Source organism: Dermochelys coriacea, chromosome 9, assembly GCF_009764565.3.
Source record: "Dermochelys coriacea isolate rDerCor1 chromosome 9, rDerCor1.pri.v4, whole genome shotgun sequence".
NCBI classification, from domain to species: Eukaryota; Metazoa; Chordata; order Testudines; family Dermochelyidae; genus Dermochelys; species Dermochelys coriacea.
In genome coordinates this window covers 99,737,100-99,765,010 of record NC_050076.1, presented here as the reverse complement: position 1 = coordinate 99,765,010, position 27,911 = coordinate 99,737,100, and the positions used below count along the sequence as shown (strand labels likewise).

The 27,911-nt window shown below is 42.3% G+C and overlaps 2 protein-coding genes across 4 annotated transcripts in view; one reads left to right on the top strand and one right to left on the bottom strand.

The window, feature by feature from the left end:
• Positions 1-27,911, bottom strand: part of MAP7D3 (MAP7 domain containing 3) — a 253,954-nt gene that overhangs the window by 52,109 nt on the left and 173,934 nt on the right. For 2 of the 3 annotated variants that reach the window (XM_038415867.2, XM_043492119.1), the window contains exon 1: positions 17,310-17,500. The exons of the other annotated variant lie outside the window; for it this stretch is intronic. In XM_038415867.2, coding sequence (XP_038271795.1) covers positions 17,310-17,358 — 49 coding nt within the window. In that variant the 5' untranslated portion in view covers positions 17,359-17,500. Of the gene's footprint in view, positions 1-17,309; positions 17,501-27,911 lie in introns of those variants that run through there. 3 annotated transcript variants of the gene reach the window in all.
• The window catches only part of LOC122455712 (cell wall protein DAN4-like), a 91,157-nt gene continuing 80,922 nt past the window's right edge, over positions 17,677-27,911 (top strand). Inside the window, exon 1 of the mRNA XM_043492121.1 lies at positions 17,677-18,082. The gene's annotated coding sequence lies outside the window, so the exon portion shown is untranslated. The remainder of the gene's footprint in view (positions 18,083-27,911) is intronic.

The following is a 27,911-nucleotide window of genomic DNA, read 5'->3' as shown; positions in this document are numbered from 1 at the left end:
ACAATGAGGTGACAAACTAGAACCCACAAAGGTAATTGACCAACCTATATTTGGGGAAACTCTCCAAAATATGAATATGAAGCCACTGAAGGGCACTCTGTCTACACTAACTATGGTACTCAGGCAAATTGTTGCAACCATCTGCATGAAGTGGAACTGCAGAAGACACTTTTCCAGTTGTTCCCAATTTCCTTCTTGCCTCTGCTTCAGCCCATCCAGTTTCTCTCTACTGCTGCCTCATCTACCCTACCCCTTTTCCCAAATTTAACACTGAGGCTTTGCCTCCAATACTGCATTTGAAACGTGTTTCAGTTTTTCTATATTCTGACGTTAGACCAAGTGTCTTAATCAGATCTGATTTAGAAATCTGGGGGTTTCTAAGGTATTTTGATATGATAATGTATATAATAAATATACAATAAAGCACTTTGAAGAGGGCGTTTTCCTCTCCAAATCCACAAATATATATTCCCCAATCCTTTAGAAGATTTAAAATAAGTCATTAATTTCCCCCCTCACTTTGGCAATTTTTATTAAGTTGTTTATTGCATTCTGTTTACAAACATTTATTTATGCACCAGCCTTCTGCCATAATTGAAGTTGCCCACAAAAGAATACTCAGCCCTACAATCTCAACAGCGTCAATAGCAAATGGCCATGCACTACGTAATGTTTCTTCTTTGGTCTTGCCTATACCATGCAACTTTTAGCAACAAGGCTGGGTCGACACAGCCTTGTCGCTAAAAGTCAGCGTGTGTAAACGCTCTTTCGGTACTTTGTCCTTGCCGACAAAATACTTCCAGCCCCATGAGCGGCGTTAGCTTTGTTCGCAGGAGAGCACTTCTGCCAACAAAGCTGAGTTCACACTGCCACTTGCGCTGGCAAAACTTTTATCTTTCTGGGGGGGGCGGGAGGGGAGAGGACGGCTTTTTTTAAGTACCTGTGAAAGACAAAAATTTTGTCGACAACTTTGCAGTGTAGACAAACCCACTGTCTAAAAGCATAGTGTGAATTAAACCATGTTACAGGGAAGCAGGGAAAATTGGACAAGGAAGTTACTCACCTTGCAGTAACTGAAGTTCTTCGAGATGTGTGTCCCTGTGGGTGCTCCACTCTAGGTGTCGATGCGTCCCAGTGCTGTTGATGGGAGATTTTTGGTAGAGTGCCTGGTCGGGACGCAGGCAATCAGTTGGTATCTCCCGTCTCATTGGAATCTTCCTGAGCACCTGTTGTCCCGCAACCCCTCAGTTCCTTTTCTACCGTGGAGCGATTATACTAGTACTCCAAAGTAGAGGGGAGAAAGGTGGGAAGTGGAACACCCACAGGGACACACATCTCGAAGAACTTCAGTTACTGCAAGGTGAGTAACTTCCCCTTCTTTTTCAACTGCTATCCCTGTAGGTGCACAAAGGTGGTGGCTGTGACGTACCAAGGAGCTGCAGACAGATTCTTGCCTGTGTCCTGGGGCGAACAGAGAGAGTGTGCGTATGAGATCTGGCCTGTTGGGGAGAGCCCGTGAATGATGGGAAGACATGCAGAGTAGCTAAGGATACCACGCTGTCTCGGCCAAGCTGGGGCAATAAGGATGACCCAGTTTTTGTCGACTACGATATTCCGAAGAACCATGTGTAGCAGAGGGATTGATGGGAAGGTGTAGAGGAGAGAGTTGTTCCACAGGATGAGGAACGCATCTCCTAGGGACGAAGTCCCGAGTCCAGCTCTGGAGCAAAACAGGTGACATTTTCAATTCTGGGTTGTGGCAAAGAGGTCTACTAACGGTGTGCCCCAAAGGGAGAAGAGCTGTTGAAGTATTGCGGGATGCAGTTCCCATTAGCGTTCTGTCGAGAAGTGCCTGCTGAGCGCATCGGCTGTAGTGTTGTGGCAGCCTGGTAGGTAGGAAGCGATGATTTGTATTTGATGTTGTATGCACCAATTCCATAGTCGGATGGCTTCCATGCAAAGGGAATGTGATCGAACTCCCCCTTGTCTGTTGATATAGTACATACATACTATATTGTCTGTTAAGACCCGAATAGATTTGTTTCTTAGGAGGGGAAGAAAGTGAAGGCATGCTCGCCTCACTGCTCTGAGCTCCAAGAGATTTATGTGCAGGTGCGTCTCTGATGCAGACCGGCCCTGTGCCCTGTGTCCCCCTAGATGCTCTCCCCAACTGATTAGGGAAGTCTCCATGGTGAGCATGAGCGTTGGGGATCATTGCTGGAAAGAAACCTCCATGCAGAGGTTTTCTGGTCTTGTCCACCAATGTAGGGAAGCTAGAACATTGGGAGGAGGAGTTAGCACTCTTTGTTCATCCCTATGGTATGTCTGTTGGGTTTGAAATTGGAACTGAGCCAGCCCTGAAGACATCTCATGTGTAGCCTGGCGTACTGGACCACGACGGTGGTGGCTGCCATGTGACCAAGAAGCTGTAGACATATTCTTGCCTGTGTCCTGGGACGAATAGAGAGCATGCATATGAGCTGTGTGATAGAGAGGAATCTCTGATATGGGAGCGAGGTTCTGCTCTGGAATGAGTACAGATGAGCTCCGATGAACTCAATCTGTTGTGTAGGTGTCAGGGTGGATTTTTGGATGTTTATTTGGAGGCCTAGGCTGTGAAAAAGGGAGATGGTGAAACAGGTAGCTTGAAGTGTCTCGCCATAAGAGTGGTCCTTGATGAGGCAATCGTCCAGGTAGGGGAAAAGCGTGATCCCATGTTTGTGGAGGTGAGCCACAACCATGGCTAGAGTTTTGAAAAAGATTCTCGGCACTGTGCAGAGGCTGAAAGGAAGAACTCTGAACTGAAAATGGTTGTGACCGATTGTGAATCGTAGGAAGTGTCTGTGAGCTGGATGAACTGATATATGAAAATAAGCGTCCTGTAGGTCCAGGGCTGTGAACCAGTCCCCTTGATCCAGTGCAGGAATTATTGTGCCCAGTGTGACCATCTTGAATTTTTGTATCCTCACAAATTTGTTCAGTCGGCGTAGATCTAGTATAGGCCTACATCCCCTGGTCTTTTTTTGGGTCAGGAAGTAATGGGAGTAGAACCCTTTCCCTTGATGTTGTGTCAGCACAGGTTCCAATGCACCTAGCTGGAGAAGGTGAGCCATTTCTACGCGAAGTAGGTGCTCGTGAGAGGGGTCCCTGAAGAGGGACAGGGAAGGATAGGATATAAATAGGATAGAGTAACCGGACTGAACTATTTCGAGGACCCAGCGGTCCTGTGTAATACGCTGCCAGGCATGTTGGAAACTCTGGAGGTGGTGGTCAAATGGGCAAATAGGCTGTGGAATCAAGGGGTGGTTGCGCAGACCCTCGACCAACGTTTCAAAATTGTTATTTATTCCCAGACGGGTGGGAGATGGTTGCTTGAGCTTGATTTTGTCTGCGCTTAGGGGGTTTAGCGTGATTCCTATTTATGTCGTATGGCTTGGGTTGAGGCCGATAATATTGTTGCGTGCGCGCTCTTTGGTAGGGTTGGTATAGTCTCCTGGGAAGAGATGGGTGAATGCCCTGGGTGCGCAGTGTCGCGCTAGAATCTTTCATGGTGTGAAGTAGTTCATCAGTTTTTTTTTTTTGGAAAACAGTTGTATGTTTTCCAAAGGGGAGGTCCTCCACTTTGGTCTGCAGATCTTTAGGGATGTCGGATGCAGAAAGCCATGAAGATCTGTGTATAACCACAGAAGTTGCAGTAGTACGGGCTGCTGTGTCCGCCGTGTCTAAAGAGGCTTGTAGGGCCTTTCTGGAAATCAATTGGCCCTCACTCAGAATTAAAGTCCACTCTCCTATCCCCTGGAACGTAGGAGGCAAATTCAAAAAGTTTATTGTAGTTATCAAAGTTGTAGCTGGCAAGGAGTGCAGAGTAGTTTGTAATTGTGAATTGTAGAGTGGAGGACGTGTAAACCTTGCGACCCAACACGTCAAGGCGTTTAAGGTCCTTGTCTTGCAGGGTGGGCCGATATTGTGGCTGTTTCGTTCTTTGTGTGACTGCATCCATGACGAGAGAGTTTGGTTGCGGGCGAGAAAATAGGAAATCAGCATCCTTCGCAGGAACATAGTATTTACGTTCAGCCTTTCTGCAGGTTGGTAATAAAGAAGCTGGAGTTTGCCAGTGTGTGTCAGCTGGTTCCAGAGTGCTTCATTTATAGGGAGCGCGATCTTTGAGGGTGCAGAGGGTTGAAGGATTCTCAGGAGTTTGTGTTGTGTCTCCTGAACCTCTTCTAGGAGGATGTCTTGACTGAGTGCTACCCTCTTGAAAAACTCTTGAAATTGTTTACAGTCATCCACGTTCTATGGAGGTGTGGGCAGGGAGAGGTCTCCATTTGGAACAGATGGAGAATTAGGGTTCGGTGAGTCAGGATATGGTTCATAGCTCACGTTCTCAGAAGGGGGTTCAGGTACTCTAGAAGTGGACGAAGCTGGAGATCGAGGCACAGAAGCAGGTAGTGGTTTCATGGAAGAGGTCAGAGGATGAGTGGCAGGAGGATGTGGTCAAGGGTACCACTGAGGCCAAGGCATAGGGTAGGAGAACTGAGGTGCCGTCCACGGGGGGGAGGGGACAAAGTTGGGAAACTGAGGCTGGCGGCTGTGGACCGTAGCCCGAGGTGGAAGAGGTTCCTGTGGAGAGGCAGGTGGGGAGAACTCAACTTGCTGCTGTATATTGGGTTTGCTGTCAGTGAAGGTAGCCAGTTCAGGTGGTGAGAGTGGCTGTTCGAAGAGCGAGTTCTCTGCATCCAGGAGCTGAGAGTTAGGCTCAGGGGGCACTGAGAGGTCACACTGAGTGAGGAACTGTTGCTCCTGCTCCCTGGTCTGCGCTGAGCCTGGACTGTGCTCTAGCGCATTAGCAAGTGAAAGTGAAATTGTCAGTGGTGCCGCGGGTCTGTTGGAGGTGCCCTGCAGGGGGTCTGCTGCTGGTGCCAACGTTCTTCCTGGCACTGGGGCATAGCGCACATCTGGTACCGTGGCTATTTTTAGCGCTGAGGCACTTGGTGCTGCAGAAACCTTCCCGGTACAGGAGATCGGGTTCCCGTCTCCGCGGTCTGCGGGAGCCGCGGCTGAGGCTTTAGAAAGAGCTGAGGCACCTGCCTGTGGCACTGTCAGCACAGAGGGTAAGGATCTCGCGGGAGACCCTTTACTCTTGTCGGAATCTCTCCTATGAGACTGCTGTGCTTCTTGCCTCTGCTCCAGAGAGGGTGAAGCAACGCTCCCAACTGGTTCGGATCTGGCTGGGGAGCGTGTAGGAGCAGGTTTAACTTTCCCCGTCTCCAAAAGTGGCTGCAGGGATTTTTCCATCAGAAGCATTTTAAGCCGCAGATCCCTGTCGCGCCGAGCCCTTGACTTGAGGCTCGTACAGTGGAGGCACTTTGCAGGGATGTGGGTTTCCCAGAGGCACTTCACACAATGCGAGTGCCCATCCGACCGTGGCATGGAGTCCTGACAGGAAGTACACTTTTTGAATCCTGAAGCCCCTGGCATTGTGAATTAGAAAGGGCAGGGGAGAGAGTCTCAGCGAAAGACAAGCCTGAAGCGAAAAGGTTTTTTTGTTTTTTTGTTTTTTTAATTAAGTAACTAACTATGTAACTACACTAAAGGAAGGGAAACAACTGGGATGTAACTAATAACTATTTCTATATTCTTTATTACTTTTTTCCTACAGAGACCAGGAAGAGAAGCAGCACTGCCCCAAGTCCCGTCTTCAGCCGGGGACAGCTGAGAAGGAACTGAGGGGGTGCCGGATGCAGGCACTCAGGAAGATTCCAATGAGATGGGAAATACCAACTGAGCGCCTGTGTCCGGACCAGGCACTGCTACTGAAAATCTTTGATCAATGGTGGCGGGACGCACCGACACCTAGAGCGGAGCACCCACAGGGACAGCACTCGAAGAAGTTGAAATTGTTCATTATGCTTCTTTGTGAAAGAGTGATTCATCAAGAAACATTTGTACTCTACATGAGATTCTTCACTAGAACATACCAAAAAAACACTTGATCCAAAGAGGATGCTGTCCCACACAGTTTCCATGGGCCAAAAACCACAGAAGCCTCTTGCCAGCTAGAAAGTTCCCACCAAAAGCCACTTTCACCTCCCTCTAAAATAAAGAGACCAAAGTCACCTTACATATGTTTAAAACATGTTTTTTTAAAACAAGATATCAGATTCCAACAGTATTATCCTTGCGCAACAAAGTTAAATTCAGTTGGGATACATCTTGATTTCAACTATTTATGTCATTTACATACAAAAATAGGCAAACTCTAAAATGCCCTAGTTAATCAATTAGCGTGAAAACAGTTTATCCACTAAAACCATAGATATTATTTCAAATTGCTTTTAAAAAAAGATGAAAAGTTATACCTTACAGTATAATAATTTCAAGGGCAATGTAACCACAGAATTCAGAGTAGCAGCCGTGTTAGTCTGTATTCGCAAAAAGAAAAGGAGTACTTGTGGCACCTTAGAGACTAACAAATTTATTAGAGCATAAGCTTTCGTGAGATACAGCTCACTTCATCGGATGCATCCGATGAAGTGAGCTGTAGCTCACGAAAGCTTATGCTCTAATAAATTTGTAAGTCTCTAAGGTGCCACAAGTACTCCTTTTCTTTTTGCGTAACCACAGAAGTGGATCAGACCCCTCAATACTTTGACACTGCAAGACACCAATTTAACAAGTGGAAGGAGGAGCAGAAAGTTAAACTGCAGAGGTTTAAACCTCAACTCTGAGTGTGAAATTATTTTTAATATTTTTGGGGGTTGTGTATGCACTTAGATTCACTTATTACCAACACATAGATGTTTCAGGCTCCTAATTCTATTCTCTTTTCAACATTATTTCTTTTGCGTATTTCTCACAGTATGAGCTTGTCTTCAGCGCAGCATTAGCTCAAGTTATTTACACTCAAATTAACTTGACTTAAGCCAAGTGAGAGCAGTCACAATGCAAAACAACACCCGAGCCACACAGAATGATTGGATTAGCAGCAAAGAGTGGCCTGAATCCCAACTGCATTACTAGCTCAAGTATCAGCAGCACTCAATCCACACCCCAAAAAGTCAGCTAGCTCCAGTTTAAAGCACCACTTAACTCATGCACAAGATTTACATACAGCTGCAAGTCAGACGGGGAAACAACCTCCCTTTCATATCTACTTTTCCTTTGTAACATTCATTTACATTTTTCTCCCCCATAGCATTATCTTCAGCACAGGGGGAATGGGCTAGCTTCTCATCTTCTCCCTTTCCATCATGTCTAGTTTCTCCTCTCTTGTTCTGAGCACCCCCTCTAAATGTTTGTCCTCATTTGCATGCTAGCTATTGTTTAATACATCGGAACTCAAAAAAGCAGCCATCTGTACAACAGAGCCTAGGATTGCAAATCACAAGTGATTCAAGTCAAATTCTGTGAAACCCCAACTTTGAGCTCTCTTTAAAGAGAAAATAATGGCTCCACTATGTGATACAAGTGAAAACTACTGCTAGTGTATTTTTAACCTTTATCCCTTCTTTTCGTTCCTTAGAGTAACTACACTACTTATTAAAGTTATTTCTGCTTCTCAGCAAGTAAGCACGAGGTGCTACATAAGCAGTGCATCAGAGATGTACAAGAGGCCAGATGCCAATACTGATCTCCATGCATGCAGTCTCAAACCCAGGGCTCAAACCCAGTCATGCAACAAGAAAAGGAGTACTTGTGGCACCTTAGAGACTAACAAATTTATTAGAGCATAAGCTTTCGTGAGCTACAGCTCACTTCATCGGATGCATTTGGTGGAAAAAACAGAGGAGAGATTTATATACACACACACAGAGAACATGAAACAATGGGTTTATCATACACACTGTAAGGAGAGTGATCACTTAAGATAAGCCATCACCAACAGCAGGGGGGGGGGGGAAGAAGGAAAACCTTTCATGGTGACAAGCAGGTAGGCTAATTCCAGCAGTTAACAAGAATATCAGAGGAACAGTGGGGAGTGGGGTGGGAGGAGAAATACCATGGGGAAATAGTTTTACTTTGTGTAATGACTCATCCATTCCCAGTCTCTATTCAAGCCTAAGTTAATTGTATCCAGTTTGCAAATTAATTCCAATTCAGCAGTCTCTCGGAGTCTGTTTTTGAAGCTTTTTTGTTGAAGTATAGCCACTCTTAGGTCTGTGATCGAGTGACCAGAGAGATTGAAGTGTTCTCCAACTGGTTTTTGAATGTTATAATTCTTGACGTCTGATTTGTGTCCATTCATTCTTTTACGTAGAGACTGTCCAGTTTGGCCAATGTACATGGCAGAGGGGCATTGCTGGCACATGATGGCATCTATCACATTGGTAGATGCGCAGGTGAACGAGCCTCTGATAGTGTGGCTGATGTGATTAGGCCCTATGATGGTATCCCCTGAATAGATATGTGGACAGAGTTGGCAACGGGCTTTGTTGCAAGGATAGGTTCCTGGGTTAGTGGTTCTGTTGTGTGGTGTGTGGTTGCTGGTGAGTATTTGCTTCAGATTGGGGGGCTGTCTGTAAGCAAGGACTGGTCTGTCTCCCAAGATCTGAGAGAGCGATGGCTCGTCCTTCAGGATAGGTTGTAGATCCTTGATGATGCGTTGGAGAGGTTTTAGTTGGGGGCTGAAGGTGATGGCTAGTGGCGTTCTGTTTTCTTTGTTGGGCCTGTCCTGTAGTAGGTGACTTCTGGGTACTCTTCTGGCTCTGTCAATCTGTTTCTTCACTTCAGCAGGTGGGTATTGTAGTTGTAGGAATGCATGATAGAGATCTTGTAGGTGTTTGTCTCTGTCTGAGGGGTTGGAGCAAATGCGGTTATATCGTAGCGCTTGGCTGTAGACAATTGATCGAGTGGTATGATCTGGATGAAAGCTAGAGGCATGTAGGTGGGAATAGCGGTCAGTAGGTTTCCGATATAGGGTGGTGTTTATGTGACCATCGCTTATTAGCACCGTAGTGTCCAGGAAGTGGATCTCTTGTGTGGACTGGTCCAGGCTGAGGTTGATGGTGGGATGGAAATTGTTGAAATCATGGTGGAATTCCTCAAGAGCTTCTTTTCCATGGGTCCAGATGATGAAGATGTCATCAATGTAGCGCAAGTAGAGTAGGGGCATTAGGGGACGAGAGCTGAGGAAGCGTTGTTCTAAGTCAGCCATAAAAATGTAAAATGGATTCATCCGATGAAGTGAGCTGTAGCTCACGAAAGCTTATGTGCTAATAAATTTGTTAGTCTCTAAGGTGCCACAAGTACTCCTTTTATTTTTGCGAATACAGACTAACACGGCTGCTACTCTGAAAACTAACAGGAAATCTGTTTAATTCCTGGTATCTACAGATATACATCTCTGTAGATTCCAACTCTTGGGCCCGATTCCAGTGCAAAATAAGTCAGGGCCTCACACTATTTTAGATTGCAGAGCCTCTGAGGCAGCTTAGTTAGAGAATGTAGTTCTATGGCTACTTCAATACTTGTGCCATCCCCCTGAATTCCCAGGGCAGCTCATTTCAATAGCAAAGGGTGGTACACTCAAATTAAAGCCCAGTAAAAAGTACTAGGAGAAAAATATTTTCAAAGTTCTCCCCAAACTATGAAGGAAGAAAGGTGGAGGAGCTGTAAATTGTGTTAAACTATAGTGATAAACTATTTGCAAAGATAAATCTGTGGATCCCTCTCTTGGATACTAACAGGTTAAAGAATAATTGAAAAATAAAATTCAATAGAAAAGTAGATGCCATGCAAATAGAAGGCTAACTTGCTTTAAACAGAAAACAACAAATGTATGTATATCATAAATTACACACATATACACCACATTGACATTTATCGTGGATAATGAGGGCATTATTACAGGTACTGTATTTCCAATGCCAACTAAATTACTACAACTTTGAAATAAAAATACACCAAGTGATAACTATGATTTTTTTTCTTTATGTATAACTGGCTGCCTGTGCTCAGACTCAACACTACTGCTCTCACTTATAGACCTGATACTACTACAAAGGTCTGTATTATTGGATGGTCATGTGTATACCCACCAAAAGCTAATCACAAACTAAGAAGTTATCTCTGGAATCCGGTTTGAAGTATTACTGAACCTTAAATTTTAGCTGTGGTAAGCCAGGAAATTGAAATGTATGCATCTACTTTATGTTTAGACTTCCTGATGAATATAGTAAAAACAACCCAAATGAAACATGCCATCATATTAAAATTTTTTTTTTAATACTTCACATTTGAACTGTACTATGAAAACGTAACAGGGACTTTTTTTTTTACAATTTAACTTATAGTTTCTGAAAGTCTGACAGAGTATTAGTATTTACTCATTTTAGGTAATGACTTCAGGAAAACAAGATCTCACTATTGCACTTCACAAACCCAACCACCTGGCAATGTACAATACAAACACTAGTTTACTTACATGGGTATCATTAGCTACTGCATAAATATTGATGCTACAAGTAAACAGGTTAAAAAACAATAGCTGTGTGATAACTATGGCATCTTCTGACCATTATGTAAACATCATAAATAATTGGTACAAAAATTATAAAGTTCTAATTAAATGTTTACAATAAAAACATTAATGAAGTGAACACATCAGAGTCCAGGACATACTGAGAACAACTTGACAACTAACATTCACATGAGGTTTTGAAGTGTGTAAAACTATTGACTCAAAAGACAACTTGAACAGTGCTTCACTACCACTTCCCTCTTAACTTTAAATTAGACGTAGATAGGCAGTTAAATTCCATGATTTTGTTTAGCACCCCAACAGGTTTGCAATTGGAATAAAACCAGATATATTTTTAAATGGTATCCAGCACAGCTTTCTATGGTATTTTTCCTCACAACTGCAGCAGCTTTTAAATTCTTAAACAGAAATGCAATAAACTGGGAGGATAAAATGCCTCCCAAATATTGTGAGGTTTTTAAGATAGTAAATGATAGGCATGTGAAGCAAATGAAAACACTGGAACACACAACCAATTTAGGTCTTATTTACTCTAGGCTATTTTGGATCCACAATTCCCAGTACCAACAGAGGCAGAGATCCAATAATGACAGCACCAGCAAAATGTATAGTTTAGACAAGATGAGACCAGAGTCTCTTCTACTCTACTGCTTCATCTAGTACTATCACCAAGAGAGCCACTGGAAATTATGGATCTGAAAATTCTAGTACAGATGAAGTCTTAATGTGAAGGCAAAGTGGTTTTGAGAAGATCAGTTAAAGAAAAACAAAATTAAGATTTAAACATTGTTAATATTTTCACTTGCCACTGAAGAGCTATTTTAAGCCTTTATTTTTATTTATAGTCAGCTGTGGTAGAATGTTATGAATTCTGTCACTTTGAAACTATTTTTCGGTCAGGCAAAATAAACAGCCTTTCATAATTTGGAGCAATTGAGGGAAAAACTTTCTATTTGCTATTTAAATAAGCCCTATTTAAAAGATAGTTAAATGATTTAAGCTCTGAGTAGACATTGATAAATTCTACCCTGTGCATTTCTGAAACTTGTACTCAGTTAACCAATTGATGGGCTTACAGCAATCCCTGCACAGTTTGCAAGCTGTTGGTGTTTTCCCTACCTCCAGGAAGTACAGATTTCCAAATCAGCAATCTCCTAATACTCTTACTAAAGTGGGTGAAGTATGGCCTGTAAGGTGCAGATTTAGCTAGACAGGTTAATTCTGCGTGCAGCTCCTACTGAAATCAATGGCAGAAGCTGACCATCAATAGATACTATGGTGACAGATGTGCTAAATTATAGAAAACCCTGAAATAGATTAAATTTACTCAAAGTTTTCCAAGTGTTAATTCTGAGGGCATACTTTAAAAATTTCAACCTTAGATGGAACATTCTCAGTATTTTAGCCAACAGGATTTGTGCCACATGTGTTTTAAATGCCTTTCTGGTTAATCAAATACACATTTAAAAAAATTAAGTAATCATGGATATCACTTTAATATTGACTGCAAAAGGATATTACTATACATATACAATATATATCCTAGAACTTATCATCCAAGTTCTCAGATCCCATTCATGAACATTTGCTCTCAACACTCTGTTGTAGGTATTACAATTTGTATTTCAAAGATGGGTGCGCTAAGAAAGAGGATAAGTGACCTACCTAAAGTCACATTACCAGAGTAGGAGAAGTAAGAATAGGACACACGGGTAGACCACATGCAAGACAAGTGGTCTAAAAATCTAACACAGTGGTCTATAGAGGTTACTTTTTTAAATCAGAGATGGATCAAATCTTGATCCCATAGTTTCCATTTTATGTAACTTTCAGAGGACACAAGATGCAGAGACAGGCACTGGAGTTAGTCAGAGGAAGGCCACCCCCCCCCAAAAAAATGGAGGCTTGAATATCACCAGCAGGAAACTGACAGAGGGGTGTGCTAGAGAAGATCTGGGAGAGGGGCACAGAGAAAATTTTAGAGACTGCTCCTCACTGCTCTGCAGAAGCCAGCAGGCTCTGAACAATACAAAACAGAAATAGCTTCTTCCCTCTTCCAATTGCAGCAGACTATGAGGAGATTAATTTATCACACGCCTAATAGCCAGAGATTGATCCATAAAATAGAGCCCAGAGCCTAAGACAGAACCCAGGTACAAATCCCATCATCCTTCCATTTTTCATTTGCAGTACTTGAACAGCTCACCAGAATACTGCCCTTGGAATTCACCAGTACCTCTTTCTCTTTTGTATATACCTCTGACTAGTTTCCACACCAGTAAATTTTTCAAACCCAACTGGAAATCATAAATAAGATATGAGAATTGGGGTCAAAATAATGAATTTGGTAGCCTTGTGTGTTCTGGACTACCTATCTGAGCACTGCAGTTTTAAGACTAGTTATACATCCTTCAGACAGTGCAAATCATAGTTACAATTATCTGCACTATAACTATTGAAGAAGTTACTAGGAAATTTGTTCTGAGGTAGACAGACAAAACCTGGCACATGGTAGACACAAAACCATCATTCTATGCTTCTGAAGTACAGTTCTACTATGAAAAAGGATTATGTGAAAGTGACATTGTGAAGCAAAATATTTATGTCAGTGATTCCTAAGCAAATTTGTTCAAAGAATTTTTTTTTTTTAAAGTAGCCATACTGCAAATTAAACCTAAGATCAAAGTCAAGATGGGGTCTTTCTTTCTCACACATCTGCAATAGTACCAAAAATGTGCTGGTTAAGTGGAGCTGCAAAGGTATAACTAATTTCCTTCAGTGCAGCTGGACAGATAATTTGACCTTGCAATTTGAACACAGGCACCAAGCCTGTAAATTGTTCCATACTGGTGTACCCCTTCCTGCGCCCACATAGAATTCCATTGACTTCTATAGAGGATCCATTCAACAACCTGCAGGATCAGGACCCTGGTTAGCAATTCTGTTGATAGGTGAGAAGCAACAGAAGCCAGCTCATTCTCCACCTGTGCTGATTCTGCAGTGGTAATTGGAGGGGGAAAAATAAACAAACTTTATTTTTGTGTCACTAACAAAGAGATAACCGAATACACAAATGGAGCATATCTTAAATAATATGCTATTTTTATGCAGTCACTTTTCTGATTAGAATATCATATTTTATTAGAGATCCACATGGAGCAAATTTATGGGTTAGATATTGAATGAATTAACTAATTTTTTTAATGGATATAACCATAAGTTATGGATATAATGGATATAACCATATAGGATTTACTAGCCAAGAGACAGAAATTATGCCCACAGCAGAGCTGTCAAAATATATTCACAGGAAGAAGGCACCATGCTGCTGTCCTAACTCAAATTTGCAAAGATTTCCAACTTGAGCATACAGATCTCTGAAAAAAGAAGTATTTGGCACTTAAAAAACAACAACAACTAACAATTTAATACCTATTCACACAATGATCCGATATACATCACGGAGGCATATCTCCCATTGAAGCAGAAGTGAATGGCCCTAAGTTCTTGCAATGTAACAGCCAGTTGCCAACAAGATCACAACAGTCAAGGTAAAGCATTTCATGACTCTAATAGACTAAAAAGGCAAAAGCAGCCTATTATAACTTAAAATAATTTCAAATATTAATATCTGATCATCATATTACTCAAGAAGTAAATGCCTTCTAACTGAGCAAACCACAGAAAGCAACAGATTAACACCCTCTCTCAAATCTGTATGGGGTCAACAGTGTTTACAGAATTAAAGTATGAGTAAACCCCATTTGTCCCCATAATAAAAGAATATAACTTTGATCTAATCTCTGGATACTTTCAATGGAGTTAAAGGGTGCCATTTATATGTAGTTGTGTGTTACCATATTTTAGATCTAGGTTGAATACATTTCCTGGGCATGCATCATTCACGGAAGTGATAACCAAATTCTATTTGCAGGACCAAATTCTGCTCTCATGCTGTCTGGCTGAAGGCAATAAGGTTGGACAGATGAAAGAACTTGAACACAATGGAACTGCAGAACTGCCATTAAGGGCATGATTTGGCCTGCATAACCTCTTTATTACAGGTGATGCATGAAGAAAAAACACACTTTCCCTCAGATTGAGTAGACATGGTTGAGAATGAGAAAAACCCATCTCTTTACTTTAAAGTTAGCAAATGTGAAAAGGAAGCTATTGAGAAATAAGAAGAACAGAACCCCACAATGACAATTTTCAGAGCTTGAAACAGTGACCAGACTTCTCCCAGCCAGAAGACTACACCTACATCCAGAGGTTGCTATGAAAGACTGGAGGCATGGAAGAGGAAGCCAGAAAGGTCCAGGGTAAATGTTCTGCAAAGAAACCCAGACTCCATCCCAGCTACCAGGAAAGAGGAGGGTCTTTGGTTTTTTGGCAGGATGCTGTCCATACTGCATATTAGCATCTAGCTACCAGGTATTTGATAAGTCTGTAGCTCCCCTCACCCTTTGTCTGTTGGAAGGCAGAAAGTTACATTCCTGCACCCCCTTCCCCCCCCCCAAATCGACAAGCCTCTTGAGGTCCTCTTTGTTGCTGTACAAATGCTGGCACTGGCAATGGGGATAGGGTAAAAGGGTTTTCATTACTCTATTGCTCCTACAGCCTCCTAGTTTCCTTTTTTTCAGTCCTCATCTGCAAATAACTTCTGTGTGTGACTTGGTTACCACTCACAACTTTGCTAAACAGCAGAAATAAAGTGCCATGATATAGGCTCTGGAACTGACCCTCAGCAGTATCACCCTCTGGCCACTTGGAAAAAAAACATATTGGAATTGTCTGTTTGCAGACTCAAAAACACAGCACAACAGTAATTCATGTTAGTTATCTTTGTAGCCAAAGTACTAAAATACGTTTTCGTTAAAGTTCAGATTCTGCTCCATCAATTTTCACCTCCTATGGGGAAAGAAAGGAAGAGGATTTTTCAAGCCCTGTCATTTTTAGTGTCACTTTTTATTTTAATTTTGTTTTTTAAAAGAAGATCTTCACTTTAGAAAGGGAGGTGGGGCTGGATGGCTCTAGGAACCCTTTCCTTCTGGTTACCTGCATCTAGTCCAAGACAACTGTTAACAAGAGTGGATGCCATCTGCTTGGTGGTCTCTGGAAGGATTTGATAGTCCCCAGTCTAGTTTCCATTAGATGAGCATCCATCTCACAAAACACGATACAAATTAGTAATTTCAGCAGAGAGAACAAGAACGAAGTGGGCTCATAAAATAAATGACCCTTTCAGTCTTAGTTACGGTTCCTTCAGGTCAGGACTGAGTTATGCTGGTGAAGCTGTGTTGCTATTACCTGTGCTCTCTCTAGTCTGTGGACAAATAGATCTTGAGTCTGATGTCCTGGGTCAAATAATTATCTTTCACAAGCCACTAAACTAATCTTAAAAAACTGGAAAGGGGAATCAACACACACAGAGTCCATATCTGACTTCTGTATCAAAGGAGGAAGAGAGACTTCCAGATCTGAGCTGAAGACTCAAGACCTTACGACCAATTTGTAAGAGTCACCAGAACTCTTACATCAGTAATTGCATTGGTACATAAAGAAATCACAGTCACAGAAACAGACTGATAACTTTAAACACTGACAAAGTAAGTTTGCACACAGTCTAGGTTAGTTAATTTTTACATCAAACCAGAGATCATAACTCTCTTTCCTTTAGTCCATTCATTACGCTTAGTCTAGAATAATCAAAATGTTTTCATCTGCACTGACTCACCCACAAATCTATTGTGTGCACACATGCACCATGACAAGCGTAACACTCACTCTACACAGAACACAAAATGGATTAACAAGGACCTCAATGTACATAAAGTCTCAAACAGGAAAGAACCAAAACAGTTTCTAACAAACAAAATTTAAATATATTTTGCCTTTACTTGTATCTTAATTCCAAAAAAGTGTTAAAGCATCATTAAGAGTTTGATAAGGAAGCAACATTTCAGAATTCAGACTGTCACGTCATCCTTTGCAAGATATTGCAGCAGACTCTGGGCATGACAACTGATGAGCGACTTGCAAAAAATCTAGAAAATTGAGACAAGCCTCATTAAAGAAATATAACAGTTTGGACTTTCAAGGGATCACAAAAGGCAGACAATTCATTTTAAGACGAAGTCCTCAAGTGGCACTCATTCCTATCTATGTATTGCGGACATCTCAAATCAGCAGCTCAAGTCTTGTTAGAAAATTATGTGCTGCAGTTTTATAGGCAAATCAGGGAGAGTGTAAGGCAGAGTAGGTTTTTTTTTTTTTTAAGGTAAGTCAGACCCTGCATATTAATGCAACATCTATGCATTGGAGGGAAGAGGGGCGGGGAAGAGACTTGTGTTTCATATTCCACTCAGGAAATATTTTGAAGTTAAAACCCAGACGTAGGATTTTAAAGCTGTGAGAGGCTCTGCAGAAGCCCCAGATTTCTTTTCCAGAATCCCTTTTCAATGCAAAGCCAGCCCTGCGGCACAGAGAAAGGAGGAGGGCAGGGGGGAGATCAGAGGCAGGGTGGGGCGCGGCACAGACAAACGGGGGGGGCGTGGGGAAGACACAAGAGGACCATGGTGTGGGTCGGTGGGAGAAAGGGAGTTAGGCTGAGACGGGGCGCAGGGCTCAGGCCAATGAGCGGGAAGGGGGGGGGGCAGTCACGATCTCCCCGAGGCCCAGGAGCCCGCCTGAGGGCCGCGTCCCTGGCCTGCTCTCAGGCCAGCCCCACAGCATCAGAGGGGACTTCCTCTCCTCCCCGCGGCGCCGGCTGCACAGCGGGCCCGGGGCCCCGCTCCCCGGCTACAGCCGGCGCCCCGCCAGCTCTCACCCATCTGCTCCCGCAGCCCCTTCAGCGACGAGCCGCCACCCTCCGCCATCTTCAGCCTAGTGAAGGAGCCGGAGCCGGGGCCGGCGGAGCCTCGGAAGAGCGGGAGGCGCAGTGCGCAGGCGCCGGGCTCCTCGCGCCCTGCAGCGGTGCCGCGAGGGACGCAACAGCGCCCGGAGCCGGCTCCTCCGCCCCGCCCCCTCCCGGCCACAGCGCCTCTCAGCCCCCGCCCCGCCCCGCCCCGCCCCGCCCCAGCGCCTCGCAGCCCCGCCCCCCTCTCCGTCCTTCGCTCTCCCACCCTTCCCGCCACTCCTGTAGCCCCCTAACCCTGCCCCTTCCCCGTTCCTCCCCCTTCCGCCCGGCCCCGGGGAGGCCCCTTCCCGCCGCGCGCTGAGGGACCCTCTCAGGCGCGCTTCGGCGTCTAGCAGCCCTTTGCTGTACGTTCACCGCCAGAGCAAGCCCTCGGCTGCGAGGACAGTAGGCGCCCTTCTCCCTTCTCCCTGCCGGCCGTGCAGTAGCGGCAAAACCCGTGACACGCGGGGCCCTCAATCCCAAGATGGGCTAAAAGTAATACACGTTTTCTAATGAAAGCTGAGATCCCCGGGCGCTCTCCTGAGTCCAGCACTTGGGGCTTCAGGAGACACCAGCTGTCCGGAGGCTTGTGATACAATCGTGAGAGCTGGCGCCGCTTCACACGGCAAAGTTACACACGAGCACTGAGCTCCACTGGAGGGTGGGGTGAGCCTTTGGGGAGAAGGCCAGTCCATAGCACGCAGGTATGTATTGGCTTCAACAATACGGAATAAAACAAGCATACTCGCTTTGAAAACACAGTTGTGTTATTATGGGCCTGATCCTGAAAGGTGCTTAGTGCCCCCACGTCCCAGTAAAATCCCCACTCAGGTTCAGTCCCTCTATAGGCACTTGTAATAGGGCCCATATAGGCAGAATTCATGCATCATTCAATGGCATCAGTGAACTGCAAGTCTACATATAGGCAGCCATGTTGGTTAGTTTCTGCTTCACTAAGAATACAGGGGGGAAATTAACGTCAAAGGAAGACGTAAACAGTAAAAAATAAAAACCCTATTAAAAAGAGATGATACCTTTGCTAATGTTACACAGGTTTATCCATACTAAGGAACAACCCACCACAAAAGCTTTTTGCAAATCAGCTATGTCAGCCATCAGTACATGACAAGCATCAAGGTTTTGAATAGCTTCGTTAACAAATTCCAAGAGCTGTAGATGTACCCCTATTAGGTCTAAAACTTAATTTTTCATTAATGAAGAATTTATTTAAATTATGAAGTCCTTGCATGTGACCCACTCTTTTAAGCATTTGTATCAAAGATGATAATTTATGGCAATTGGATTATACTAATTATAATTGTGATAAATATATCACACAATTTTAGAAGGCAATAATCTATACAACTAGACATCCAGGTATTCTGGACAATTCATCTATTAAACTGGTTTTCCACAAATCTACCTTTCCATCAATGAGACTAAATGAAAGCAAACATGAAACAGGATAATTTTTAGACAATGGGCCAAATTCACTCTCAGTTTACATAGGTGTAAATCTATAGAAACTCAATAGAGTTACACTGGTATATCTAAGAGCAGAATTAGCTCAAGATTATAAAATACTTAGCCAACTGGAAGAGCTAGTATGAATTTGTAGCTGTTGGCACTCAGGGTACCTGTGGCCTAATTAAGCACTGGGTATTTCTTACTCCCAGAAACAGGGTACTGGACTTGATTGACCAGTGGTCTAAAATTTACGTATCTCTGATTTGATCAAGCATTCTGCATGACTGAAATGTAGGCTGATTGGAAGGTAACTCTGTGAACTAAAAAATCAACAGATGTGTTCAGTATTTAGATACACTAAAATACCCAGAAGTAGTTTACAATATATAGTGGGGAATGAGCACAAATGTCAGAGGTGGGTTAGTATGAGTTCTCCAAATTTGCCAGTCCAGCTTGAGGGAATAAATCCTACTAGCAAAATGAGGTGGAAAAAGCAAAGCATCACTTTCTCTGTCAAAGATGCTGGCAGGCAGACCCTGCACATTCATAACATTTTACTGTCTTTTAGAATAGTCTAGGTCAGGCTGGGCATCAGATCTTTGCCCATCCAGGGACTGAGAGCCTGGTACTGAGAACTGAATCATGATCCTGTGGCAGCATAGAATACTACCACCACCATGCTATCTAATGACAGCTTTATGGTTCTTGTGGGTTCCCTAAGCAAGAACATGGGCTAAAACTGCTGGAAGCAAATATCAAACCATGGGTTGCTGCTCAGTCAGGTAATTTTACAGGATGGGATGGATCTGGTGGATGGTGTTGCTGTCAGTGTCTGCTCATAAGTTGCATTATTTCCATTGGATAATGGGCCAACAAAATAGGGAAGCCACAAGTGACCGATCGCTTTGGGATTAAGACTAAACTCTATCCTACCAAGCTGGTCAACGTTTTTTAAACAGAAGATCTCATAATCTGAAAATGACACTGTACTCAGTAAAAAGAAAAGGCGTACTTGTGGCACCTTAGAGACTAACAAATTTATTAGAGCATAAGCTTTCGTGAGCTACAGCTCACTTCATCGGATGCATTTGGTGGAAAAAAAAGAGGGGAGATTTATATACACACACAGAGAACATGAAAAAATGGGTTTATCATACACACTGTAAGGAGAAAGAAAAGCAGTACTTGTGGCACCTTAGAGACTAACAAATTTATTAGAGCATAAGCTTTCGTGAGCTACGAAAGCTTATGCTCTAATAAATTTGTTAGTCTCTAAGGTGCCACAAGTACTGCTTTTCTTTTTGCGAATACAGACTAACACGGCTGCTACTCTGAAAACTGTAAGGAGAGTGATCACTTAAGATAAGCCATCACCAGCAGCAGGGGGGGGAAAGGAGGAAAACCTTTCATGGTAACAAGCAAGGTAGGCTAATTCCAGCAGTTAACAAGAATATCTGAGGAATGGGGGGGGGGGGAGAAATAACATGGGGAATGCATCTGATGAAGTGAGCTGTAGCTCACAAAAGCTTATGCTCTAATAAATTTGTTAGTCTCTAAGGTGCCACAAGTACTCCTTTTCTTTTTGCGAATACAGACTAACACGGCTGCTACTCTGAAACATGGGGAAATAGTTTTACTTTGTGTAATGACTCATCCATTCCCAGTCTCTATTCAAGCCTAAGTTAATTGTATCCAGTTTGCAAATTAATTCCAATTCAGCAGTCTCTCGTTGGAGTCTGTTTTTGAAGCTTTTTTGTTGAAGGATAGCCACTCTTAGGTCTGTAATCAAGTGACCAGAGAGATTGAAGTGTTCTGCAACTGGTTTTTGAATGTTATAATTCTTGACGTCTGATTTGTGTCCATTCATTCTTTTACGTAGAGACTGTACATTGGCCAAACTGCATCCGATGAAGTGAGCTGTAGCTCACGAAAGCTTATGCTCTAATAAATTTGTTAGTCTCTAAGGTGCCACAAGTACTCCTTTTCATTACACAAAGTAAAACTATTTCCCCATGTTATTTCTCCCCCCCACCCCACCCCCCCACTGTTCCTCAGATATTCTTGTTAACTGCTGGAATTAGCCTACCTTGCTTGTCACCATGAAAGGTTTTCCTCCTTTCCCCCCCCTGCTGCTGGTGATGGCTTATCTTAAGTGATCACTCTCCTTACAGTGTGTATGATAAAACCATTGTTTCATGTTCTCTGTGTGTGTATATAAATCTCCCCTCTGTTTTTTCCACCAAATACATCCAATTAAGTGAGCTGTAGCTCACAAAAGCTTATACTCTAATAAATTTGTTAGTCTCTAAGGTGCCACAAGTACTCCTTTTCTTTTTGCGAATACAGACTAACACGGCTGCTACTCTGAAAACTGTACTCAGTAGAAGAGTTGTCTGATCATGGATTTGATTATGCAACCCATACTCACTTTGGTGGGCACCTTACTCTCACAATTAGTACCATAGCTCCATTGACCTGAGTGAAACTACTCATGTGAATAAGTGCTTACCAACATGAGCAAGGGTTGAACAATCTTGTCCCATATATTTAGCATTGCTGCTTGTACACCGTTCCAAATAAAGAACTAGGTATGAGTGAGGAAGTGAAGCCATTCTGGTGAATATTACTCACGGCAGGTCTACACTTAAAATGCTGCATCAGCACAGTTGCACAGATGCAGCTGTGCCGCTTTAGCACTTAAGTGAATAGGCTCCTATGCCAACAGAAGAGCTTCTCCCATCTGTGTAATTAATTCACCTCCCTGAGAAGCGGTAGCTATGTCGACGGGAGAAGATCTCCTATTACATAGCACTGTCTACATGGGGGGTTAGGTCGGTATATCTATGTTGTTCAGGGGTATTTTTCACACTCCAAAGTTACATAGTTATACTGATATAGGTCTGTATTGTAGACCTGGCCTCAATAGCTTGGCTTAGTAGAATTGGCTTAAACCCCTAATAATATTGCCATTCTACAATAGGTCAGGGTTCTTTATCACCTGTTTGTTGTTTTGCTGTCTCCTTGCATATTTATTTCTCTGTTGGCATAATTTCTGCACAACTTGCATCTGGGTTGTTACTACTTGGGAAGAGCATAAGGACTGTATTGTAGCAGTGCCCACACTAAACGGTAGATCCTGAAGTTCTGGTAGAAAATCTGCTTCCGAAATCAGCAAAGCTTGAAACCAGTGGGAGGTTGGCCTGCCTGAGAGCTACTGGTTAGGCCATAAATGGGAGGAGTGGAGAAGAAGCAGTAATTAAATAATGCAGCATTTCAGAGGTGACTGCAAATAGAATGCTTAGAACTGTTTTACAGATAGGCTCCATCTTAGCCTGAGGATTCTGAGTACAGATTTGCCTTTGTGTTGTTCTTTGTTATTGTTGCTTTCCCCTCTCTTATTGTCCGTGCACGTAAAATTACACTCCTTTGTTTTCTTTGCCTCACTTGTTTCCTCTTGATTTTATACAATGCCATCTAGTATTTGTTTTCTTTTAAATAAAATGGGCAATTTAAAAGTGGGAGAGAACAGAAGATTACTGAATTCCCAAAGACATTTTGATGTTTAGAATACATAATAATAATACTTTGAATTTATATATTGCTTGCAATTGAAGATCTGAGAGTGCTTTACCAGCATTAAGGAATTACTGTAAATCTCACAACACCACTGTGAGATAAACAATTGCAAGTGCATTATCTTCATCTTCTACAAAGGAGGAAACTCACAGAGAGATTCAAGTCTCTACTTGACAAAGTCCCCCACAAAACAGCATAGTGACAAACAGAACCCCAGTACCCTGACTTCCTGCCTGGGGTTCTTCTATTTTTTTCTTCTTTCCTTTCCTCTCCTCATAGTTATTGTAGAAGATTTCCAAAATGTTGCTATGAGAGTTTTATAAAATATCACAATGGGGAACTACAATGGTGGGACTATATATGTGATTTAATCTAAACGTCTTCATGTCTTTGCAAGTCCTCTGAGTAGTATGCTATTGTGAGGATGTGCTTTTCATATGTCTAGTGAATGTTCACAGCGTATACTCACTGTTCATTTGAAATCATAGAATCATAGGACTGGAAGAGACCTCGAGAGGTCATCTAGTCCAGTCCCCTGCACTCATGGCAGGACTAAGTATTATCTAGAGGCCAAATGTTACTGTCCTCTGCGTGATGGAAATTCTTGTAAGGCATTATGTAATAAAAGGGAGAAAATGTCACTATATCCATTTTTGTCTTCAAGGAAAATATCCCAGGAAGAACAATTCTGCTGTAAGAAACTCTTGCAAATTAGGGAACATGGGAGAGGCACACAGAAAGTTTTCATATGAGATGGCATCTTATGCTATTCTCCATTCAATAGGCTTAACACATCTAGGGCCACATCCCGGTTTTTAAAATAGTGCCTACAATTTTTCACATCTAATTTTTTGCACACAGAAATGTCAGATTTGAAGGTGCAAATTGGATGTATGGATATAAACTGGGGAATTACATCAAACCCAGTTTGCACATTCAGATCTGAATTTTTGCATACACAAAAACTTAGATGTGAAATATTGTGGGCACAGTTTGAGAGCCTGATTTTAATTTTAGGTACCACAATCCATTTTTTATGAAAAAGGGAAAATATCAGATGAAACCCACAGTTACAAGTGTTGGATACATTTCCACATGCGAACAACTTCACTCCTATCCCATACTGTTTGTTATTCACGGAATTCCAATTCCAATTAACTAGGACATCACCTTATATTCCTCCTCAGAGTCTAATTCTTAGACAATGTCCATATTTTAATTATAAGGGGGAGGCGAAAACGGGGACAAAAGTCTGTATCCTCATGTGTGCTTTTCCCAGTACATGCTGTCTTCTTGTGTATTCTTCTTTTAAACTGTAAGCAATTTGAGGCAATGATTGCATTTTTGAGCGTGCATCTTGTATACCAAGCATATTGTTGATGCTAAATAAACAACAGTAGTTGAGGTGACATGGCCAAATTTGCAAAACTGCCTGCCTAAACTTCATTTGTAAAGTCAGCATTTGTTCATGCAAACTGGGAATTTCATGCATAAGTGCCCCTTGGCACATGCAAATTTCTATTCATATTGGATTGCAAATTCTTAATATTATTATTATTTGCATTTCCATAGTGCCCAGGCATCCCAGTCATGGACCAGAATCCCTTGTGCTAGGCACTGTACATACACAGAACAAAAAGATGTTCCTTTTCCAAAGAGTTTACAGTGAGTAATCATAGAAGACATGAGTCGTAGGGGGATTTGTAGTTTAGGTGGCTAGTTTTGAAAATGTCTCCCCATGTCTGTTCCTGTGATTTGGAGCAGTACATTCCTCAGGTAAATGATTCATTTGAGCAGGGGGTTGGACTAGATGACCTCCTGAGGTCCCTTCCAACCCTGATATTCTATGATTCTATGAATGTGAGGAGACTTAATTGTCCGTGGGTGCAAATTTCATCACCCTGAATGATTCTGTAAATACTACATTTGAATGCCTGCTTTCCATCGTCAAGGTCATTCTGGCATTTCTGTTTGCTCTGCAATGCAGTTCTACTATTTTTTTTTATCATTGCTAAATTATCCATAGTTTCTATGTGATAGTGTGTTGATGCATCAAGTGATAAGACTTTGATAATGTAAACTGTGATATGGTAATCTTATCAACCTTAACTCCAGACATTTTAATGTTATCATCATGTTCTGATGAGATAATATATTCCAGCAGTTGTATTTTATGAATGTTATATTACTTCACCTGGTATTATGAGAAGATACCATTATGCAGAGCTATAGGGTTACGCTGGCAATGCTATGGCTCTGACTGAGAGGGCATTTTCATTTGAAGACTCCATTTTCATTAGCTTATAAGTTTCCACAGATCTGCCTAATGAGTTGAAAATGCTTGTTCTCAGCCCAGAAGCGATTACTTTATGGGAATTTTGATAATGCAAAGTAATTTTTCAGTTACCTGAGCATGAAAATAATGTTTCTTCTATCAAAGATTGTTCAGACTTTTTTCATCCTGGGAATAACTCAAAGATGGCTTCATTTTAAGGGCCAGATTCCAAAGGGGCCTCCTAACTTGAACAAGAACAGGTAATTGTGCAAATCAGTGCCTGTTTGCATGCACAAATGCACGCTTTTGTATCTACAAATCTCATGGGTGCAGTTAAGGAGATTTCCCAGTAGCCATATAACTCTGCCTTGTTGTTACTATTGGAAAAGTGGCAAAAAGACAGAACTTAATGGCTAGATGTAGGTGGGCCTGGAGAAGGCACAGAGTTTGAGCCCTTGTTCAGGGACTGAAGCTGTGGCTGGTACCTGTGTCCTCCTGAGTTTGTTGAGGAGGGTGGCTTGGAAACCTCTGACAGAGATTCCAAAAATGGACTTGTCAGGAACAACTCCTAATTGCCAAGATCCATGCAAGCTCTTCGCCTCACACAGCCACCTGCTTCCCCTGGCTCTCCCGGGACTTCTTGGCAGTGCTGGGCTTAATAACCTTGTTGCATTATCTTCATTCTCTGTGTGCAATTTCAATATATTCAGTGTGAAGCCTTGTGTCTGGGAGTTCCCATGCCAAAAGGAAGGTGGACTCCAGCCAAAGAGAAAGGCATTTCTCTTTTCAATGAGCATCATAATTTGTTCACAGGAATACTAACTACTTCTGCAAAGGCAGGAGCTATTTTAATCCCTGTTTCAACTCTCCTAAATGTTTTGGGAGTTGCCTACCTGAGCAACTCTCTCTCCATGCTGTATTACTCCTGTTGTGATCAGCGGAGCTGCTCAGGTACAAGCCCATTGCTATAAATATCAGGGTATTTGGGGGGATCTTCCCTTAACTTTGCAACTTGTTCCCTCTCTTGGTTTGCCAAAGCCCAGGCAAACCTGTAGAGGTTACCTTTTCTTGCAAGCTGATGCCTGGGCAGATGAATTCTTTGTAGGAGGCAGTTGATAAGCCGGTTCAATGATGATGTTTCTGGTTAGAAAGTACAGTACTGAGCGGAACTGTAAAATGTTGTTAGTGTGAGTTTAACACTATTATAGCTGCACAAGTACATAATGAATGGTACTGGCATAGATGGGTACCTACTATACTTAGAATGGGACAAATTAACGAGTAATGTCAGCAGGGTACATCTCCATTACTTTCTGTGGAGTTGCAACCTGCTTACTTTCATGGTAAATTTGATCTTCTCCATTCAATTAGCCCAGCCCCATTGGATTCAGTAGAAATGGAGTTTGGGGATGAAATATAAATCTTGGCCAGGATGTACTGGGACATATCCTAACTGTTTTGTGGGATTTTTTTACTATTTTTCAGATGACTGATTTTATTTCATATCAATATAAACAATACCTTGGCAAATAAAGCAGGTCCTATTTGTAAGAAATATATTTAGAGCAAAGGCCTCAGCATTACAGTTGCTACTTTAACATACAATCCTCCTTCCTGTTTTGGCTTGGAGGTCACTGCTTTGGCAATTCCCTTCTGGCTTCTTATGTGGTTTTGAGAAACCCTTATTTTACAGGCTGCTCTCCCATAAACCCTACCTTGTCCTCGCATGAAATGGGCCCTCTACTCCTGAGCAGCTGAGGCAGATTGGAGGGGGATCCTACAGATGAACTCAGCAGGGACAAAGTGGGGCCCTCTCCAGTATTTTACACTGAAATACTGTGATGGTCCTGTGTTCCAGTATAAAAAGACAGCAAGTAGATAAATGACTCCAGTGTTTGTTCATTTTGCTTAAAGAAGCTTCCTTTTGTTAGCCTGTTCCACACAATTATCCTTCTTTCAGTGGAAAATGGATCCCTTGTTTCTGAATTTAAATCCCAATGCATTGTTATTTGTTCAAAAGATTAAAAATACTATAGAGGCATTATCTAAAAGCTTTTACAACTTCAATCAAGTATTTCTTCCGGCTCCCTGCACCCACATACATTCACATAGGAATGATAAATATAGGGCCTGATTCTGATCTGACACGCACCAGTTTTACAGTGGAATTACTCCTGTTTTAAACAGATGCACTTAAACTCAGATTCAGGCCCTTCAGCTAATCCTCAGAACACTATAGCTCAGGAAAGAGTATTGTAAGAGAACAAGGCTGTGTTATCCATCCAACCAGCTCCTTAAATTATTAAAGATATTATAGGCAACTAGACTTGAAATTGTGGGGAGCCTTAAAAAAACAAGCTTCAGTAGATTTGTGGCTGATTTTCCTGCCTGTTGGGCTTATTTTCAGAATTCAGTGCTACAGAAGCACAGAGTGATATTTTCTCTTCTAACTGTGCACTGCATTGCAGGGATTGCCATACCAAATTGTTAGCATTTGCTATAAGTGAGTCTCATTCATACCTCTATCTGGTACATGTACGGTACCAACCTGGATTTCACTTTTCTTTAAATCTTGAATGGTGGTGCAGAGTAGGAAGAGAAAGGCTAGGTGTTTCTTCTTGAGTATTACTAAACATCTTGCTCTCTTTTTCTCCGATACACATAAGTCCCATGATTCTTTTGATTTCACATCTTTTTTTAAATTTCAATTTTGGGCATGGGCATAGTTTGGGGGATCAGGGACTGCAAGCCTCGGGCAAGTGCAGAATTTGCCGCCCCACGCACAGCCCCGTTGGCCTGACAGGAGCTTCCCCCCAAATATAGAAGTCAAATTACGCCTATGATTTTGGGTAGTCTTCAAGGTCAAAACATTAAAGGAAATACTCTGCAGCTTCTAACTGTAATAGCAGGCAGTTCTTTGCTCTAGTGAACGGCTGCAGAATGTAATATTCACTTGGGAGCATGCACACAGTTCCCTTTGTAGTCAAAGGGATGTTTTTCCCTAACACTACACATTCTCCAAATACATCTGTAAGCTGGCACAGAATCAGAAATCCTGTACTAGGCTTTCAACCACACAGAGAAGATGCATAGTTCATTTATGAACAAGGGAATTTTTCAGTGACATTTATTTTTTTAAACAAAGCCCTAAACAATAACCAATTGCAATTATTATTATACAATTATCAACATTTAACATGTACAAAATACTGCAC